At 32.1% G+C, this 23,475-nt stretch overlaps 1 protein-coding gene across 1 annotated transcript in view; it reads left to right on the top strand.

The window, feature by feature from the left end:
- LOC139517444 (uncharacterized) overlaps positions 1-23,475 on the top strand; it is a 101,111-nt gene that overhangs the window by 21,814 nt on the left and 55,822 nt on the right. The window contains exons 2-7 of the mRNA XM_071308478.1: positions 3,438-3,621; positions 5,436-5,753; positions 9,051-9,102; positions 12,693-12,757; positions 13,706-13,789; positions 14,608-14,679. Coding sequence (XP_071164579.1) covers positions 3,438-3,621; positions 5,436-5,753; positions 9,051-9,102; positions 12,693-12,757; positions 13,706-13,789; positions 14,608-14,679 — 775 coding nt within the window. The remainder of the gene's footprint in view (positions 1-3,437; positions 3,622-5,435; positions 5,754-9,050; positions 9,103-12,692; positions 12,758-13,705; positions 13,790-14,607; positions 14,680-23,475) is intronic.

The following is a 23,475-nucleotide window of genomic DNA, read 5'->3' as shown; positions in this document are numbered from 1 at the left end:
ACAAGACTAATCAACAGGACCAAAGAAAAAAATTGCGGACAATGACATCGAAAATCAAGTCCGTCATTTACCCTCAGTAGCATTAAATCATTTTACGACAGATTAGAAGCCAATACTAGGGGACTTGAATCTCTAGGTCAGACGTAAGACACATATGGATCCCTTCTTGTTCCCATTATTTTCGGGAAACTACCCGAAATGAGGAAAAACTGAACACAGGAACATGGAAAAAATAGTTGGAATATAATATCGCTATTGAAGCTTTATCAAAGGAGATGCATGTTCAGGAAGCAGGAAATTTCAAAATGTCAGACACTTTGACACCTACCGCATCATTCCATATTGGAGCAACCCAAAGCTACAGCACAAGCATACAGCCATACAGCCATACAGCAATACAGAGAAAATTAGAAAAAGTACAAATAAGGTAAAATTATGTGTTTATTGCCCAGAACCACATTTTGCATCAGAGTGCACAAAAGTAGCTACGAATGAAAAGAGCTATGCGTTTATCAAACAGAAAAATCTTTGTTTTAACTGCTTTGGAAGTCACAAAATTTCAGAGTGTACGTCTTAATATACATGTCGTAATTGCAACAGAAAGCATCACACAAGCTTATGTTATAACAAACAACACACAGAGAACCAAACAACAACACAATCCAGTGCAGATGTAAATACTAGAACTATAAATGATGAAGAAGAAACACACACAGCTACAGTTTACACCTCGTATGAAAATACCGTTAAACAGAAAACCGAAGTACTCTTGAAAACAGCTGTATCACAAGTTTCAGTAGGTAAAAATTCTGTTGTAACAAATATTCTTTTAGACGAAGGGTCACAAAAATCTTTTATCACCGAGGATCTAGCAAAACAGTTACAATTAAAACCATGTGGAATGAGTACTCTCAATCTTGCTGCCTTTGGAGAAACTAATAGTAATGTAAGAAACCTAGAAAAAGCAGTTGTTCGTTTGGAGACTAAACATGGAGGTGAATTAGAAATGGAAGTACTCATAGAACCAACAATCGCCGCACCGCTATCAAATCATTCCCATTACGAAGCGTTAAAGATGCCATATCTTCAAGGTATAGAATTAGCCCATCCAGAGACATATATACACATATATATGTCTCTGGTCCATCCTATGAGTAAGGATGAACATTTTGAAATAGCTATGTTGATTCAGAGACATATATACGTATATATGTCTCTGGTTGATTGGAGCAGATTACTACTGGGACATCGATATACTACGAGGAATGGGTCCCACTGCAGTTGCATCAAAACTGGGATATTTATTGTCTGGACCAATGCCAACAATAAAAGACTCGACAGTACCAGCTGCTTCTACCTTGAATTTATTGGCACACCACAAGAAGGAAGAGGCAGATCTGGAGCTATTTTGGAAATTGGAATCTAAAAGATTAACGCGTGAGGACAAACACTACTAATTATATAAGTGACATACAAGTCAAATACATCACATCGAGATAATCACTATAAAACAACATTACCATGTAAAGAAAATTTGCTTGAGCTACTGAGGAACTATAACGTGACCGAGAACAGAACATCGAAAATGATGAGGGGACAATCAATGCATTTGAATGAGAGCATTGTTAAGAATTAACCGCAATACAGAGACACTTAATTACTTGTTGTTAACGTAACGTATTGTAACATCACATGTTTATTACATCTTTGTATATCATAACGTCTTCATTATGTAGAATAGTAAATAGTTGAAATCTATACACGTCTTTATATTTACACAACAAAGCGAAGTACTACCACTAATCCCATACAAGCATATAGTTGGAACCCCCCCTTTTTGAAATGGCTGGATTCGCCCCTGAGTTAATCTGGCGAACAATATTTCATTGGGACATTATATTATGTACCAATTGCCATCATTTGATGTCTTTCCACGTTCTAAACTTTAAAAACATCTTCTCCGAAATCAGGATCAATTAAAGGGGCACTAGCTACGAGATATATAAAAAAACCAAAGTATGATTTTTTTTTTGTTCAATCATTAATCATGTTAATGAAAGTGAAATAGTGAAATAATAATTCACTTTTAGCAGCTAAATTGGTTCAATTGTGTCAAATTAAGCTAATAAAAACTGATAATGAGTTATTTACTTGCAAGTGAATAATTTGACCTCATTAACCCTTTCCTCCATCATGACGCTTTTTGACGCCACCCCCTTTACTCCATAACAAAGCTTTTTGACGCCTGTGTAGTACTTCAGTTGAAACGCTTTGACTACAAAATGCTTGCATCAAACTTAAAAAAACTTGTATCAAATATGAAAAGGAAATTCATAAGAATATCTGACTGGAATTTTATTGATGAAATATTCGTTTTTGTAATGCAGTTTATACTTTGAAACCTGATGAACTCTTTTTTATTAAAAAAATCCTATGCAAAACAAGTATGTTATAAAAAAAAATCCAAAAAATAAAGAGATATAATTACGCATGCATTGTCCGTGTATGGTTATTTAAAGGAAAAGAATATCAACATTGAAAGTGAAACAAAGGTAAATAATTTGATTAACGGATTCAATCCACAAAAATCATTCTTATTTAGGAAAAAACAAAGATAAACATTAATTTTTAATCTATAATACAAAATTTAGTAGACCTATCAAAATCCAACTGCACGAGTTGCTTAATCTATTTATCTATGTTTATGTTTACATCACTTATACATGTATGGTCATAGAAGGTCAACTTGAAATTTGATTAGGCAGCAACCATTTGATTTTCTGGGGGGGGGGGGGGGGGGCTATGGATTTTTTTCTGGACAAATTTATTTTTTCGCCTGTGGCGAAAAACAATCGTTTTTTTTTTGTGAGAAGTCGAAAAACAATTTTTCCTTTCAATTTTAGCATTACATATAGTGGCAGCTGAGGGTGAAACAAACATTTTTTTCTCACAGGATCAGAAACAAATTATTTTTTTTCTCCCAAAACTGGAAACAAACTTTTTTTTCCAAAAAAATCCATAGCCCCCCCCCAGAAAATCAAATGGTTGCTGCCTTAGATGGCGTCATTTCTAAAATTCACAGGAAATGAAGCTAAATCTTATTGAGACCATGGCCAGTAAATTGTTTATTTTATACTTTTGATAGTTTGGAAAAATGTTTTACATTGTTATAAATAAAATATGAGAATTTGAGTCAAATTGGTGAACATGAATTTGACAGCTAGTGCCCCCAACATTTCAACCAAACTTGGCAGAATAGACATAATGTTTCTTTGCTCCTTCAAATCAAACAACATGACTTAGTAACCATGTTTAAATATTAAACTTTCAAGGTTTAAAGTGCAAGCAATTGTCTAATATCTTGAATCATCATGATCATAAAGTAGAGAAATCTGATGGGATAAAAAAATTATAAGAGCTATTGTTTTCTATTGCAGTTCTTACATGTAGTTCACTATGCTGTGGCAATAAAGAAATTCAGTAGATGTCCATCAGCTGTTTCGAGAGGATTAATAGCAAATGAGACTTGCCCAAGAGCTCCTAAGCATTATCACTGTCTTGAGATTGTACAATCTAAAGACTTCCTGCAAATATGCATAGGACCAGAACGTATTGAAGAAGGTATAGAAGAAATTAGAACATAGAAAACTTGAAATTTGAAAAGATTTTTCCAGAATTGTTTGAAAGAATAATTCTCTCAGATGTTTTATCATGTTTATAGAGAAAATAATTCTTTTTAGATCAATTAACAAGGATGTCTGTCCTTTTATTACATATATGTATATTACAATACAATACAAATTTTATTTACTAATCTTTTTATATGACCATTAAAACAGTGTGTTCGCATAATGCTATCATGTAATGGTCATCTTTTAGGAATTAGGGATCAAAAGGGGGCCAAAAACAAGTGTTTTTGTAATATTTTGACAAAAACTTGTGTGCTAGTGTATTGATCTCTCTGAATTTGTACTGCAAGGGTCTCTCAAAGGGAGGCTAGGATTGAGTTTGGGGTAATTGCTAGATTAATTTGTTGACATTGATAGATAAGTTGCAGATTTATATTACTTTTCGACAAATGCAAGAAAAAACATTTGGAACTATATATATGATCATAATTTTAAAATAGATATAACATCATATTTTTAAATTTTAGAGAACTATTTTTGCTGTTTACATTTCTGGTTCATTGAAATAAGTTTGAATTATTTCCCTTTGAAAAGAAATGTTAAATTAATAAATATTTCATCCAAAATAGAATTCTTGGGGTTCTTTGATATCCTGATTTTAACAATGTACTTAGATTTTACGTAGTTGACCACAAATTGTAAATGTCCTATTTCAATTTTTTCTGTTCTTTGACCACATTCATTATGTGTCACAAACCTATATATAGCTATGCTGTATCAAATATTCAATCAAAATCAAAATTCAAAGCCATTTTAAGCTTGAATGTTGTGTCCATAATTGCTCAGTTAATCAGAGTATTGACATCTGCAGGAAAATCAGGTTAGCAGTCACTCTGACAGCCTATTGTTATGATATAACACAAACAAGTTATGGCTTTTAGCCCCTTTGTTCTATTAAAAGCTACTAGACACGAAATTGCAGGCATTTAGAGTGTAATTGAAAAGTATGGTAACTGTTATAGGATGAAATTTCGTAAAAGATTTTATAACTGGAGAATTTCAGGAAAAGTATCAAAATTGATAGGTAGTTTGAGACAGGACAATTTTTTTAGCCCTTCCCCCTTTTTTTTAAGTCCCTTATTTTTTGTTTTCTGTTTTATTTTATACTATATACTATAAATAAAGTGTATTTGCTATTTTAAACAATATAAATATCATTTCCAAGTCTATTATCCACAGTCATCACTAATATATTATATAAAGAACATACATATTTTATGAAAATTATGTGTAATTTTAAACAGTCCTAAACGGAAGTCTTGTCTATGACATAATAGTCTGTCCAATGACGGACACAATACTTGGACGCCTTTATTTCATGTTCTTTCCAAAGTAACCCAAACTAAATAATCATAAGCCGATGAAGAATGTCACAATGCATGGTATCTATAGGACACAAGGTCATAAAGATTATTTTATTGTGGAAGGAAGAGAAGTGACACACAAAATGAGGTCTTCTCATTTAATAGTATAGATGAAAGTTTCAGTTTCTTTAAAACTTCTTCCTCTTTACACCATGTACACAGTGCATAATTTTGTTTATCAAATTAAAACATGTTTGAATTTTGAAATAATATTTCATCATTTCATGTAACATGCAGTTTGGTTCAATTATGCTGTGTAGCTGTTTCTGATCAGCAGCTTACTACAGTTACAAATAAGCTGTATACGAGGCTTTGGTCATTTTGCTACAGGAAAGCAATCTTGTATATTCATTTTAGTTATTTATATTTACATTTTTTATAGGACAATATCCTGTGTTTCAAGACAGTACAGCAAAATTTATATTTCCAAAGACATGTGTGTCAAGCAGATACCAACCAAGGCCATTGTTTACTTATGAAAGAAATGAATGTTTGTATGAAAAGTCATCTTGTACGGAGGAAGGACAGATTATTTTCCGTAATGGATCTGCTACAGATGACAGAACTTGTCGTTGTGATTATACCAAAGGCTATGCATTTATTTCCACACCAGTTAACAAATGTTATTGTGTTCCATCAAAAGAAGATTGTTCCTGCTACAAGATAGAATGCTTAAAAAAAAGTGAAGTTTTAAATGCAGGTATTTGAGATTTAGCTTTAGTTACACATGTATAACTTGCAAATTGGCATTGGTATTACATTGTTTAATATAACTGGCATATGTATCAAAATAACAAATTGATGTACAATGTATGATACAAGAACCTTTTTTGCACCCAGGTGAAGATAAACTATTTTTTTTAAACTATACTGATACATTGTGATACATATATGTTGACACTTTGCTTTTCTTCCAGTTAACATTACATACAGTCTGTAGTTAATTTTTTTTTAAATATTTATTTGATTCATAAACTATCCTGGATTTAAACCAAACTTGGACAGATGCTTCTTACAATTAAAAGATAGTACAGAGAGGAATATTTTTCTTCATTTTTACCTCAGTTTTGTTGGGGCTGCGATTAACAGCAAAATTAGGCGAGATACTTGGTTCAGCGGAACACTCACGATTTTTTTCAATTCCATGCTCTAACTTCAGTTTGCCTCAACCAAATGTTCAAAACTTATATACAATACTTTTAACCACAAAACCAAGATCAAGTTTGATATTTGGTGTCTTCATTTTACTGTTACTAGAACACACCCGCGAAATCGCGGCAGAGGCGGATTTAGGGGGGGGGGGCAGGGGGTCCGGGCCCCCCCTTTTTGGGAAAAAATTTGGTTGCTTATATAGGGAATCACTGAAGCGTGACTGGAGCGGGCCCCCTCTTAGGTCAGTCAGTGGGCCCCTACTTGTGAAAATTTCTGGATCCGCCACTGCGCGGGCATTCAAAGCGTAGTTTAAAGTATGTAAAGTGTTGTTGGAAGAATTTTGTAAAATATTTAATGACTGGAGAATTTCAGCAAAAGTATCATAAGTCATAGGTTATTGGGGACAGGAAAATGCTTTTTTTTATCCCTCCTCCTTTATTTCCAATATTCCCATTTTTTGGTTTTCTATCAATTTCAATATGAACATACATTTAGTATGTTATGAACATTCAAGTAAGGAGCCTGTAATTCAGTGGTTGTTGTTTGTTTATGTGTTACATATTTGTTTTTCGTTCATTTTTTTGTACATAAATAAGGCCGCTAGTTTTCTGGTTTGAATTGTTTTACATTGTCAGTTCGGGGCCTTTTAAAGCTGAGTATGGGCTTTGCTCGTTGTTGAAGGTCGTATGGGCTTTGCTCGTTGTTGAAGGTCGTACGGTAACCTATAATTGTTAATATCTGTGTCATATATTGGTCTCTTGTGGAGAGTTGTCTCAACATGGCAATCATACCACATCTTCTTTTTTTGTAATCAATGATTTTTGTAAAAGATTTAATGACTGGAGAATTTCAGAAAAGGTATCAAAAGTTCACATGAATATTTTTAGCGCTTATCTGTATATTATGAACATTCATTACTATATAGTGTACATGTATTTACTTTACTAATCGATCCATAGTGGTCATTGATATAGTATACAGACCCTCTCTATTTAATAAACTCTGTGACTGCCGTGGATAGTAAACTTGAAAATGATAGCAGATAGAATTCTGAAAATACACTTTATTCTTTGTATATGTACGGTCAAAGTATACAGAAAAACGCAAACCGGAAGTCTAATCTTACTTAAAATTTCGTTCAATGACAGGACAATATCCGGATGCCCTTTTTCTCGTTTTTCTCCAAAAATAAGTCAATCTGAATAATCATATGAATGGATGACAAATGGCACTACGCACTGTACCTATAGGACACAGAGGCGTGTTGATCAATTAATTGTGGAAAGAAGAGAAGCGACACCCAAAATGAGGTCTTCTCGTTTAATAGTATAGATGGTTAGGGTAATGCCCAGTAACAAATGGAAAAAAAATCTTTAAAATCACAGGCCCTAGATATATGACATGGGCATATAAAGAAATAAACAGCTTATTCTATATATATTGAATCGATTTTGGGGGTTTTGGTCCTAACAGTTAGTTTAGGAATTAGGGGCCAAAAAAGGGCACAAATAAGCATTTTTCTTGGTTTTTGCACAATACCTTTAGTATAAGTAAATAGAAATCTATGAAAATAGACCACAAAAGGAAGGTAGGGATTGATTTTAGGAGTTTTGGTCTCAACAGTTTAGGAATTAGGGTCCAAAAGGGTCCAAATTAAACAAATTTAAACATTTAAAATTGAATTATTAGGGTTCTTTAATATGCTCAATCTAACCGTGCGTTTAGATTCTTAATTTTTGGTCCTGTTTTCAAATTGGTCTACTTTAAGGTCAAAAGGGTCCAAAATTAAACTTTGTTTGATTTTAACAAAAACTGAATATATGCGGTTATATGATATGCTGAATCTAACCATGTATTTAGATTTTTGATACTTTGGCCCCTGTATCAATTGGTCCACATTGAGTTCTAAAGGGTCCAAAATTGAACTTTATTTGATATCATCAAAAATTGAATTCTAATGGACCTTTGATATGCTGAATTTAACCATGTATTTAAATTTTGGATATTGGACCATAATCATGATAATAGGTATATGTCCAATTTAGATTTTTTAAGTTCTTAGACCGCATACATTCTGTGTCAGAAACCTATTCTCTGTCATCTTTTACTGACAATCCAAATTCAGAGCTGTATCAAGCTAGAATGTTGTGTCAATACCTGCCCAACTGTTCAGGGTTTGACCTCTGCGGTTGTTTTTGTTTATTATTATTATTTTGTTATATTATGTTTATTAAATGGCTTCATTTCTGAGATGTCAATATACCACTTAGTGTATTTGCAAGTGAATAGGAACACATTCCCTCTTTCATCAACACATCTTATGATTGAGTAATACCTGCCACATCAGCTCCTGCCCAAAAGCAAAGTGTTCAGACCAGAGAGATGCAGACTAAATGACAAAACCTTAAAAAAATACTAATGATGATCACATGCAATGCTAAAATTATGTTGTAAGCTTTGATGAATATTTGACACATGCTATATATTCATGAAATATATTGTTTAAAAAAAGTTATGAAGAAATGTAATGTGTAATTTAATTAATTACTTTAGTAAAATAATTATAATTTAATTGATTACATTTCAAAAACTGTGTAATGTGTAATTAATTAGTGTAATTGACCATTTTTGCAATGTAATGTGTAATTCAATTAATTACATTCCAATGTAATTGACCCCAAGTCTGAGTTGGGTATAGGTAGAGTAACTGAAACCACATATATTTTTAATTGGCACAAGAGGAAAAAAAAACAAGTGGTCAGGTTTAGAATTTTAATAGTTAGGAATAACATGAATAAGTGTAATGTATTCATCATTCATTAACTTTTTTTGGGGTTCTTTTCAGATTATATGTGTTCTACAGTCAAAGTTAATGAAACTTGCCCAGTTATTAACAGGTTTGTATCTAAATATCTTACTATCTTCTATTGCAACTTTCAGGATGGGTCACGTTGTTGTATTACTTTATCTCATAGTATAATTGTATAATTGAATAAATGTATAGGCATTGAAATCATGTGGTGTGTATTAATTTGGACTTTTTTGTTTAAATTAGCAGGGGTGATTAACAATAAACTCATCATAGATACCAGGATTAAAATTATATATTTTAGCCAGACACACGTTTCGTCTTCAAAAGACTCATCAGTGACGCTCGAATCAAAGAATGTTCTAAAGGCCAAATATAGTACGAAGTTGAAGAGCATTGAGGACCAAAAATTCCTAAAAGTCCCGCCAAATACAGCTAAGGTAATCTATTCCTGAGGTAAAAAAGCCTTAGTTTTTCAAAAATTCAAAGTTTTGTTTACAGTTAATTTATAATTATGAACATATCAATGATAACTCAAGTCAGCACAGAAGTGCTGACTACTGGGCTTGTGATACCCTCGGGGAAATAAATCTCCACCAGCAGTGGCATCTACCCAGTGGTTCACATGAATACCGGTTACAATGAGGTCGACTAATTCACTTGCAAGTGAATGAGTCAAAAATTATGTTTAATCGCTTATTTTAACAAAATTAAAGCAAATTGATTGCTAAAAGCAAATTATTATTTCATTATTCCAATTTGATTAATGATTGATCTTAAAAAATCATACTTTATTTTTTTTTATATATCGTAGCTAGTGCCCCTTTAAGATATTATTTCAGTTTTAGCATTTATCAAATATTAATAAGGGATACGGTATTTCTCATTTCTCTCTTTTTCTTGTATACATTTTATTATTATAAGGCAGAAATATCTTTGATATATTTAATTTTCAGATGCTGGTGTCACCAAACAAGACTAGCATGACAAGAGCAACACATTTTTTTTGATAAACTAAATTGCATACTTATATTTACAAATGATTTATATATACATATATAATGAATTCTTATATAAAACATAAATAGGAAATGGAAATGTCATAAAAGTTATATATCAACCTAACAGTGTTAGAGTAGAGCTGATTCTTAATTTCCTCCCCAAACATTTCCAAAAGGGGCTGAAACTGTACTTTTCACTTATCAATACCACAATTTATGTTTGACATAGAAAAACTTAGTTAAAGTAATCAATGGTAATTAATCTACACAAAAATCTGAAAATACTGTTAGCAGGAAGATAGAGAAACATAATAAACCTCAAACCAAATTCATTAAATACTGCTTTAACCTGTTATTTTTTTTATGGCCCTGCAACATAGTTGTTGGGCTATATTGTTTTACCCTTATCCGTCATTCTATAACAAACTATTACACACATTTATTTTTCTAATCACCTTCAGATTGGGCTGATATATGTGAGTCTACAATGATGAGTTACTGATCAAGTTTATGTTTCATTCTGCTATATGCTATCGTGTTAGATCTGCAGTACATCTACTTCTTGTTTGCTGATAGTATAAAATTAAACTACTCATTGATCACTTAAATTTTATCAAACTAATATTTGTCTTGAAAGCTGGATTCTATCCATGCATGTTTGTGTCCACAATTGTTGTTGAAATAGTAGATTTTCAACTTTTTTAGAAGGTGTCAATTGTGTCTAGGAACATGGAAATACTGGGCATCTATTTTTCTGGGCATTGGTCCGTTTGCCCGTCTGTTCTTGTTTCTGCTCTCACAGGTACAATTCTTGCCAGATTTTTATAAAACCTAAACTATAGGTTAATATGACTAATATCTTGGACAAGTTTTAAAATGGTGGACGTTTCACTTTTTTTTTTTAAGAGCTATGCCCTTAGAAATACTAAATCTATGGATTGTTAGCGCTCTCAAGGGTACAATTTTTGCCAGATTTTTATAAAACTTATTCTATATGTTATTATCATCAATATCTCGCACAAGTTCTAAAATGGTGGAAAAACATCTGTTTTAAAAGAGTTATGTCCCTTGGAAATATAAATTTATGGAAAATGTCCTTGTTAGCGCTCTCATAGGTACAATTTTTGCCAGATTTTTATAAAACTAATACTTTAGGCTAATAGCAGCAATATCCAGCACAAATTCTAAAATGGTTGACAATCAACTTTTTTAGAAGAGATATTTGACTTTTGAAATATTAAATTTACGGGAAATGGCCTCGTAAGCGCTCTCACAAGAACAGTTCTTGCAAGATTTTTATAAAACTTATACTGTAGGTTTATACCAGCAATATCTCAGACAAGTTCTAAATGGTACGATCGAATTTAAAAAAAAAGTTGTTTATAGGTATTTTGTTGGCGTCTTCTTCGTAGTCGTCGTCGTCAGTGTCCTCCGAAGACAGATGGTTTCCAGATAATAAATTTAGTATGAGTGAATAGAAATCAATAGAATTTTAACACAAAGTTAAGAACCACTAAATGAAGGTTGGGATTGATTTTAGGGGTTATGGTCCCAACTGTTTAGAATAAGGGGCTAAAAAAGGGGCCCAAATAAGCATTTTTTGTAGTTTTCAGACAACAACTTGTGTTAAAGTGTATGAATCTCTCTGGAATTATACCACAAGTTTCAATACAACAGAGGGATGGTTAGGATTGACAAGGGGGGGGGGGGTTATGGCTCAAACCATAGAGGAATAAGAGGCAAAAATGGGGGGAAACAAGTTTTTTTTCTGGTTAAAGGGCAATTAAGAAAATTTACAGCAGTCTAAGGGAGGTAATCCAATCCCAATTCAAAACAACAATGTTTGATTACTTCCCTTACACTGCTTGTAAATTGTGTCTTAAGAAAATGATGATTGTCTTGATGTGATCATCTGTCAATTTATTTTTAAAAATAACTATTAATTAATATTAATTTTAGTCATGACTAAGTATGTCATTTTATATTTTAAGACTTGTATGATGTATTTAAAAGGGTTATTTTAGTTGCAAACTTTATTAGAATTTGAATTGAGATTATGACTATAACCTAAGGGAATGCATTTTTTTTTGGAATAAGGGAAAGGGGAAGGTGAACAAAAATTTGGGGGAGGGGGGGGGGGGTAGGTAAATAAGAATTGGGGGGAGGCTATTTTTTCTAATTTCAGATTTCAAAAATAAAAAATAAAATTTCCCCATTTATTTTTTGGGGGGGAGGTAATATTCAACAGGATAGTGTATTGCACAAAAGCAAAAAACTTTTATTAATGGGGGGGGGGGGGGGGGTCAATTTGCAACAGCATAGTGTATTGCACAAAAGCAAAAATTTGAAAATAAATTCAAATCATATAACCAATTTTTAAGTTCTTTAACTACAGTTATTCTGAGGCAGAAACCTCTTAGGTGTCAAATTTTTAATTACAATCCAAATTCAAACCTGTATCAAGCATGAATATTGTGTCCATTCTGGCTCCAGCTTTTCAGGGTTGGACATCTGCGGTCGTATCAAACTGCGCTCATGGAAGCAATTTATTTTTAAATGAGTTATGCCTTTTGGATATATTAAATAAGTGCAAAGCAGGGGACATTGGAACTCTTTTATTATAAATTATAAAACGCTAATGGTTTTCATCAAAAATCAATATGTTATCTGTTTGCAGCACAGAATATCCGGATATCCCCAAGAAGAAAATCAACAATACAGATATAAATACAGTTTTGTTCGGTTTGTATTTATAATTTAAAGTTTTATCTTATACTTCCCCTCAATTTATGGTATATATCAAACTGAAATTAATTTTGATATATTCTAGACACTCTTATTGAACACATGTTCATGTTGAAGGAAATATGGAAACAATTCATTTACAGGTGGAAAGGAGTTGGTTTATATAACTGTTAACTATTGTGTTAAACACAATACTGATAACTTGTGATCTTACAAATTATTTTATCATACTGAACAACACAGAATATACATTGTTATCATAACCTAAAAGTTAATAACTTATAATTTTTACAGTACTTTAAAAATAGCATTAAAGGAGTAGGTTTCGATAAGGCCCTAAAATTGCCCTCTTTTTTACCTTCAATTTAAAATTAGTATTTATTGACCCATATCATAATGAATCATAGCTAATACATTGACTAGATAAGAAATAAGTTTTACTGTTGAGAATTTACGTTTCTGCATTCTACTTATGACGTCACAAACAGTACTCATTTTTATTTTTCACAAAAAATCAATGAAAATTGATAAAATTTGCATTGATTATTAGACAGGAAACATAGAGCGCATACATCGACAAAAAAGTTCTTTGAACACAATGTTTGTAATGACATTTTACATGTTAAACTTGAATATCTAGTTTGTCGACGCCTGCGCTCTATGTTTCCTTGTCCTAAATTTGGATGAAATCTGGCAAATTTTGTCAAATTTCGTCAAAATCTCTTATTTTGACCTTATTTGGATGTACAATGCTAGAGTGACTTATAAAACAACCTTATGCTTATCATACAATTAGCAGATCCAAAATATTTTTAACCAGATGCTAATTTTGACAATTAATGTCTGTCTCTTAAGTAATGATGGAAGCAAAATAATTGAAAATCAAAAAACTTATTGCAAAAGTTTGAAGAGCTGATAAAACCAATAAATTTTAATTCATTTTAGATAATCAAAGAAGGAAAAATCTCAAATTATTGATCACAACTTTTATTGTTCTGATTATCCTGTTGCCAACCATATACATCATTTGTAAGTATTTGTATATGTTTGTTGCTTGCTTTAACAATGTTGACCATTAAATATTGGTGGGGTTTGGTAGCATCTATTGGCCATTCAGATATCCTCTGAATCAAGTTTCTCGGAACGCCTTGAAATTTTCAATCATTTAAACAGGTAGTGATCTTTGTCTTGCATATAGACCCTCTGTAAATAGACTACCATGTGACATTGTATAATTCAAAGATCAAAGTAATAAAGACTAGAATCTGTTACATATTTCAACCTATTTGCTATTTAACAGAACAGATGCCTTTTGGTGTAAATGTTTATTTTAAAAGTACATGTATCAAGTGTAAAAGACACAATTATATAATTCAGGTTTTGAGACTGTCCCTGTACACTTTGTATGTGTAGTTTAAAAATACACTTGCTGAAACTGCTATTGTGCATTGTGTGAGTAAACCTTGGAAAAGTATAAGTAGTTGTTCATGCAGTATATTATGTTCAAGAATAAACTGAATAATTCTGAACGTTTACCATGGGATATTTTGTATTTCCACCATATCCTAAGCAAATGTCAGAATGCAAAAAGAAAATTCATGGAGCAATATTTCTGTTAAAAATATTTATCTTAGGTCAAAAACACATTGATCAGAAAATGGAAAGAAAATTGAACAGAACACTATTCCTGTCCAAAATATTCAATTTCATTTACTGATACTAGCATAATATTGGAATAATTCATTTAAAGATTAATCAAACTAACAAAACATTTATGTTAAGATACAGAATTGACTTTAATTAAAAGCTATGTTTGAATTAAAATTGATTAATGCTTGCTTTTTCAGGGTATGAATATGTTGAACGAATGTCCAGTTGTATGTATTCGTGTTTAAACCAGCAATATCATGAATATAGTGGTAAGTTTATGACATCAATAGTTCCTATTATAAAGGTATATATTTTCTAAATGGCTTTTTTAAAATCCATGTGATGTTTTGTTTTTAAGTCCCATCTTAGTTTGATGCTTCCTGCACTCTTCTATAGCATCATCTGCACATGTAAAATCTAACTTGGCATTAATGAGAGACAGACTGAAAACCTTTAATGTGGTTGGATAGATAGAGAACAAATATATGGACCCCTTTTAGCATTTTCTTATTGGCCTTAAGGTCTTTAAGGTAACACGATACCGAATGGCATATCTCCCGATTCCAAATTTTTTGGCACACGTGTTCTTTGAATCGAGTTACATTGGAATATGTAGTAAAAAATGGGGGTCACTATTTTTGTTTTCTTGGAATTTCACAAGAAAACGTCAATTTTGGAGACAAATTTACATAGGTATAGAGGGCAAATGCCTATTTTTCGGCTTACTTTTATAGATTTGCCAATGAATGGCTATGTTCTTATATGTTCTCAAAAAACTAACATAATATCAAGGATTGCAAGCTGAATGCATACACGTATAGAAAATCATATGTCACCATCCTTGTTTTTGAGATAAATGGCTTCAAAGTTGATGGATACCCTTAGAATTTGACCGAAAACGTGTGACGTTCTTGAATACAGAAGGTAAAGTGATTCCTACTCAGAGATATAGAAAATAAAATATGTGTTGGGATCTGAATGGTGTTTATTTTATTTTCATTTCCTGTGTGGGGTTTCTTAAATTCCCTAGTAATGCAATATAAAATTCTACTGATACTTATTTCGTCCTGCACATTGAAATGTCACTCACATGAATTAACATTAATCTCGTCTGATTTTCACACCAAACGAGCATATACTTGAAACTTGCTTGAACTGGTTGATTCCACGTGAATCTTATGATAATAATTCATGAATAAATCACCAGAATTTGGTACACGTTAAATTTACGTAAATTTTTAAAATAAGATTATTCCAATAATATTTTTATTCTGAGATTTAATTAAAATCATGAAAAAACCTTCATATTTTTGTAAAGTACACGTGAAAATAACATGAAATTTTTACGTGTGATTCAGTGAATTACTGAGTTTTTTTTTAACTCCATCAATGTCACCAATGGTGGTATCATTGCTTCACCCATGCAGATATAGAGTATACTTTAAAAATTTGATTCAGTTAACAGTTGCTCAGTTTTTGATGGTCGTTAAATGTTCAGTGGCAAATAGTTCATGCATTTTCGGGACGATACATTACAATTTTGAAAACAGTTGTTTATAAAAGACACATTTGATGCACCAGTCAAAAAAGGTTTAACATTCTGTTTGTTGTGAAATCTATGAGAGAAAATAATGATCCTGAAAAAATACATTCTAAAAAATGAAATAACAAACTCAAAGAAAAATTCAAAACTTATATTCTTGACTTTCTACGTATATTCGTATAGTGTACTCTGTGTGGTGTAAATTTTTATATGCGAGTTGGTTGCTTAGCAAGTTGGACAAACATTGTAAAATGTATGCAAAATTTCACAAAGTTCAACAGTCTGTCATTTGTGGAAAATTATTTACAAAACAAATCTTGAGATTATATATGCATTCTTTAAAGTAAAAAAAACTGCGAAATATAAAAGTTCCAGCTTGAAATTCCACATGTTGGAGATGTAAGCCGGAGTATGTACTCTGCGTGCCTTCTGTATTTGATTAAAATGCCTATTCCAGCAATTTGCCATGAACAAAAAATACAGAAAATCCAGACAGTGGCGGATCCAGGAATTTTCGTAAGTGGGGGCCCACTGACTGCCTAAGAGGGGCCCGCTCAAGTCACGCTTCAATTATTTCCTATAAAAGCAACAAAATTTTTCCCCAAAAAAGGGGGGGGGGGCTCCCTGGGACCTCTCCCTAAATCCGCCTCTGCCAGACGATATGTCACATTGTGCACCTTTAATATGAGTAGTAACACCAGGTTCATAATTTAAACCTGAAGCAAAAAGACTACGAAGTATGGGATTGACGATCAACCGGACATGGGTGAAACTATATGATGATACATGCTCTACTAGGATTTTGGCGACAAAACATATTTTTGATTATCATCAATATGCAGTTCATATAATGGAAAGGTAATTTGGAGATCGAAAATGAAGCAGCAATGTAAGCAAGCTGACATTTCCGTCATTTTGTCTTTGATGGAAAGTTGATTAATTGGCAATTTTACCTCACTTCCTTATTTCATTATGGTTTGAATTTTCTCCAGAAGAACAAAAGTTATAAGACTTAAACAAATATGTACTAAGAGACTGAAATGTAACTGTGATAATTATACTCCACATACTTATTTAAACTCTCCAATTTAGGGGCCTAACGTTCACTAAACTGGCTACAAATTAGAAATAAAAAGATACTCGTCCAATTAGCATTAATCACAATTTGCTTGATGTCTTTGGTTTTGATGTCGTTAAATGTCCATATGTTGCTTTCTTATTAAGTGCATATCCCATATCTCCATTTATCAATCTAACAGAAAACTGTTGTACATATTACATATTCCATATACTTTTTCTTTGTATTTGTACGTTTACAAATAAAGTCTCATGTTACCCAACTTCCATAATGAGCAAGCAGTAACGTAGATAATTCTTTGTGCCGAAATGTTCGTAAAACTTTGTTGATTTCTTTGAAAAAAATAAGAGTCAATGATCTAAATTTTAACAACTAAAGTTTCAAGTGACGGTTGTAAATTGTAGGATTGATTGCTGGTTTCTTAAAGTCCAGTGGCAAATATTTTATGCATGTTCAGGACGAGAACAAGTTTACAATAAATAATACATCCTACACAGCCAAATGGACGCCCCACTTTGGAAGCATTTTACTGCCGGTCGAAAAAAGACCAAGAGACCATATTTCTATCTCTAGTCACCCTTGGGTGTAAATTGAAGGATATACACAAATATAAAAATTATGTACATTGTCAGAAATATAAAATGTACATCTATATATAAATAGTATATTTATCCACACAAAGAAATACATACAGTTCTTTTTTTCACATGTATATAGATCTACATGAACGTTGCATACTTGTTCTAAAAACTCCTTATAAGACTGTGAAACTCCTCGGGCTTTTCCCGTCGCCTAGTATGTGAGCAATATGTCGCTCAGGACCTAAAAAGGCAACTATGTTAGTTCTCTTCCAGTCGTTTTGTCTCCGAACTTGTACATGTATATTATTTCCAACTTTAATCACTAAAAAAAAAAAAAAACACACTCCCACCGAATACCCATGCAAGCGTAAATTAACACAAATATAAAATCTAAATGATTTCAAGAATTAGCTATTTCAGTCTCTTTCTGTCGTTTGAATAATAATTAGTCAGTCGTTTGCTTGTAAATTTCGAGAGAAAAATTTGTAATGAAACCAGTCTGATTAGAGCCAGTCCCGACTATCAACTTGCGTTTATAGACGCAAGTGGATACTTGGGGCTGGCTTTAATCAAACTGTAAAGGGACCTGTAGCATTGGTCTATAGGATTACAAATCTAGCACTTTATTTTTAAAATGTTTCCGAAACTATATCGGATTTACTCTGTACAAACCAATGAATATCAGAGACTGTTTACACTGGAACACAGAGAAAGTTATACGGCAAAATTACCAAATTAAACCCTGTTTTTACATTCGATACTAACAAACTATTGTCTATATGAGTTTCAAAGTCTGTTTGTATTGTGCTTTTTTGTCTTATTCTATCCGTATTTTCATCCAAATAAATTTCCTTTGTCCATTTTGTTTGAGCGGTGTTTTAAACGACCACTTTAACACGAATTAATAGATGTACAATTGCCTGTATTTTTACACATAATACCAAGTTTTTATAGATTAGATTCCTAGTTTCAAAACAAAAAAGGGAGCGATACGGCGTGCATGAAGAATAAGTATTGCAAAAATAAACCAAGAATATTAAAATAAAGTAATACATGTAAAATACAGTCTATTATGCATCGGAACATATATAGATAAATCGTGCTTAAATTTCAAAGAAACAGAATATTTAAAAGTAAAGTAATACATTTTTAAAGATTAACAATGAGTAGTAGAATTGCCGGAAAACGATAAAGCAAATTAGTTAACCGTTATATATTGCATCAAAACTCTCTGCACTCTGCATCTATAATAAGTTTCCGTTAAAAATGTCACATAGTATTATTTTTAATTCACTTTGTGATTGCAAAACCTGCTGCATTGGCTTGTATGTTTGAACGTTATTCAATAACGTCAGGAACGGTAACTCGTGGTGTAACGTCATTCGGTATGGTGTTACCTTAAATAATAATATATCATAAAAATAACTAAGTTATTAGTTATGAGAAATCATAGGATTTAAGAGAAAAGTATTTTCATACCCATACCAAACCCTAGTCTGGAAATTATTATAATGTTTTATGTCACATGAATAGTGTGAATAAACTTTGTAAATATTAGGTGAAAGACACCCAATTTTCATACAACCGCAAACATTTGTTTGCCTACATAAAATAAATGATGTCTTTGTCAGCAGCATCAGCACCAGCGTCGTCCTGAGACACATTTCGTTTCCAAACAATAACCTAAGTTAAAATGGATTGATCTCTATGAAATCAATACCAAAAAAGGTAGGTTGAAATTGATTTTGGGGGTTATGGCATCAACAGTTAAGGATTTAGGGGCCAAAAAGTAAAGTTTTCATAGTTTCCAACAAAAACTTGTGTGTAAGTGTATGGATCTCTTAGAAATTATAAGAAAGTTCTATGACACAAGGGCAAGGCTGAGATTGAGTTTGGGGGTAATTAGTTTTAAAAAAATTGTAAGGAGAGGATTTTTTTAATGATTTATTTTGGTTTATATTTAAATTTTCTAAAAATAGTCCTGGTCTATTGACTTTGAAAATTTTGCTTAGTTTACATGTATAAATAATTTTTTTTTTGTATTGTGTTTATTGGCAAAGATAGAACTACATATATATTAACAATAGTAAATATGTTCATAGTACATCAGCAAAATCGATACAAGTACATAAAGTTGATATTTTGAATCCTTCTATAAACATATAATATTATTAATAATAATTTTAAAAAAGAACAGAAAATCTTAATCTGAGGTAGCATGGATTGGGTATATATTTTTATTACGTGAAAGTTAACTTATAAAATCATCATTTAAATGTCCATCATTATCAATTAAATCATTTATTAGCCAGACACCCTTTTCAGTCCATTTTTTATACAGAGGGATTTGATTACCAATTTTAATTTCTTTAATATTCCAAAGATTAGATGTGATAAAATCGTATTCTTTCTTAATAGCTACTTTTGTTTGTAGTTCAGTCCAAGCATTAAAAACCTCCTGCCAGAAAGGATTTTTTACTTGTGTTCTTGGACCTACCAAGAATAATTCATTTAATTCAATTTTTTCGGTACAAGTTAGTAACTTACAATAATTATTAGTTTGTTTGATTAATATTCTTCTTATCCAAGTTAGTTTTAATCCTTTGATGTATTGTTTTAGATTTAACATGTTAAGTCCACCCAGTTCATATATTTGAGCAATTGTTTCTCTTTTAATTTTGTCTGGTTTACCATCCCAAATAAAAATTTTCCAATTGGGGATAAGTATTTGTTAGACCAGCTTTTCGTTGTTCTTTCTATCTTTTTAAATTTGGGTTCAAAATTTAGTGTTCCCATTTCTTGTAAGTCTACTGAATATCTAATACCCAAGAGCGTAAATCTGTTGGAACCCCACTCCAATCCCCACTTTACACACATTGTATCTTGGCTATATTTCCTTTTCCCAATCCAGACTACCTTTGTTTTCTCTAAATTCATCTTGAGACCAGACCATTCAGTATATAGTTCTAAAACACAAAGTGATGCATCTAAGGATTCTGGTGAACCATCTAAGATAAGTGTGGTGTCATCAGCATATTGTGATATCAAAAATTCTGAGTCTTCAATAGTAATACCTTATATATTTTCGTTTTTTCAAAGTAATATTGTAACGTTCCGGGGTTTTCTGGTCAGAATATACACCCGTAGTTACTTTTGTGGGCCTCCGGTGAAGGAAGTAATAATAAAAATCATAATGGAAGTTCGTTAATTGTATTATTTCTATTTAAACAAAATACGTTAATAATTATATACAATAAGTAATACGGCAAGGTGCATTACTTGCACTAAGATTAATAAAACAATTGCTCGGTGCAAGAAGATCTACTTGGTGCACGGCATTTAAATTCTCTGCATACTTGGTGCATTAAAATCTACTTAGTGCACTGCATTCAAATACTCAGCATATTCGGTGCATTAAATATTATCACCAAGTACTCCTACTTTGTGCACTGCATTACTTGGTGCAGCTCGGGGAAATCTACTTGGTGCGCTGCATTCAAATACTCTGCATACTCGGTGCATGGTTAGCTATCTACCCAAGCAAACAGTACATCAGCATTAAATATTTTCACCAAGCAATTTTACTTTGTGCAGCAAATCTACTTGGTGCACTGCATTATCACCAAGTGCTCTTACTTGGTGCAGCAAATTCTAGTTTAAGAGAACTAACTGCATGGAGGTTTTTGGAGAGAATCTCAACGTAAGAACTAAGGACATTCTCAGGATATTCACAGGATATACCAGGATTATCCCAGGGCCAACTCAATGTAAGCATATCTGTAAATCCTGATATCAGGATAATTTGCGCACAGGTTTATCACAGGATTTTCTACTAGGAAATTTATGTTCTGGATGGTCCCTGGATATCCCTGGAATATCCTTGTTCCAATACCGTCCCATGTTTGACCCTATCTCAGGATCAAGATATCTCAAGATTGCCCTGTGATTTTTCTCAAGATTATCCTGAGATATCCTGCACCATTTTCGCAAGGGAATTTTGTATCTTTAAGTCATGTAGTGAGTCTTCATTTGGATAAAAGCTCTGTGAAACTAAAAAAAAATCGAGTCTGGCCTGTTTTATAGGGTTTGGTTTCCTCCAAGTATATCTTCTACTTTCTGGATTTAGTTCTCTAAAGGGATCAGTTAAGTTGTAAATGTCCTTTATATCTAAAACTTTTTCCTTGGCTTTTGGATTAATTATATTTAAGTAATTAAAAGTATCAAGGTCTTGATTTTGCACTAAGTTATAATCTCCTGTCACAATGACGGTATGATTATCAAATTATTTAATTATTTCACTAACTTTATCATAAAAATCAGGGCTGTCACTATTTGGACCATATAATGTAATTAAAGTAATATTGCTATCTTCAATTTTAATATTCAATCATAATAGATTACCATTTTGATCTTTTTTACTGTGTAAAATCTTATATTCAAAATTATTATTAAATAAAAAGGCCACTCCTCTTTGATTTGAAGAAAAGGAACTAAAGACACATTCTCAACCCCATTGATTCTTAACAAATTGTTCATCTTTTTCAGAAAAGTGTGTATCTTGAAGACAATACATGCTACAATCTTTTGCTCTTAGATAGTCTAAAACATCTCTTCGCTTTTCAATTGAATTACGTCCTTGGCAGTTGTATGAGACAATCTGAATAAGATTATTTTTCATTTAGAGTATAAACGACACAAATAGCTTGGAACATAATTTATATAAAATGACAGAAAAAGTCCCACACAACTGACAATAAGTAAAGAAAAGTTAACACAATGTGTATTCAAATACTCTGCATACTCAGTGCATGGTAAGCTATTTACCGGAGCAAACAGTACATCAGCATTAGATATTTTCACCAAGCAATTTTACTTTGTGCAGCAAATCTACTTGGTGCACTGCATTATCACCAAGTGCTCTTACTTGGTGCAGAAAATTCTAGTTTAAGAGAAACTACTAACTGCATGGAGGTTTTTGGAGAGAATCTCAACGTAAGAACATGCGTTCCATATTTTATACAACGTGTGACGTAATACACAGGTTATTCATAAACAAGAACATGTAATGTTTCATTTGGCGCATTATACTGAAACTAAGTATAAACAAATACAAAATAAACAATTACACACAAATAAAGTCAATATATAGATTTAAAGAAGTTAGCATATAATATAAGGTCAAAGTCAGCTATTTCTCCTGTAAAATAGGAATCCGAACACAACAACGGACATCTGCGTGTATTGATCAAGTGTGGAACAGAGACTACAGTAAAAATACCAGCTTTCAAATCACCGGGGCGTAACAATATTCCTAAAATTTCTGCACATAACAAGAAAATGTAAGGGGATAGAGGATCCCCTTGTCTGCAACCTCTTTCAATTGTAAAAAAATCTGATAGAAAGTTATTCTGCGTTATTGCTGATTTGGTATTTGTAAAAAAAAGTTTTAACCAAATGTTTTATGGAATTTCCAAAGTTGAAAAAATCAAGAACTTGTTCTATGAAAATCCAGGATATTGTATCAAAAGCTTTTTCAAAGTCAATGAGGAGGAGAATGCCTGGGATATCATTTTTACCGAGCCTGCAACTTTTGTTGCAGAAAGCTCGACATAGGTATAGTGATCCGGCGGCGGCTACGGCGGCTACGGCGGCGGCGTTAGCTAACTTCTTAAAAGCTTTATATTTTAGAAGGTGTAAGACCTGGATGCTTCATACTTTGTATATAGATGCCTCATGTTACGAAATTTCCGTCAGTCACATATCCAATGTCCTTGACCTAATTTTCATGGTTCAGTGACCACTTGAAAAAAAAGTTCAGATTTTTTATAATATTGAATTCTCTCTTATTATAAGTAATAGGATA

The sequence above is a fragment of the Mytilus edulis genome, chromosome 3, assembly GCF_963676685.1.
Source record: "Mytilus edulis chromosome 3, xbMytEdul2.2, whole genome shotgun sequence".
Lineage (NCBI taxonomy): Eukaryota > Metazoa > Mollusca > Bivalvia > Mytilida > Mytilidae > Mytilus > Mytilus edulis.
This window is presented reverse-complemented; position numbering and strand designations above follow the sequence as displayed.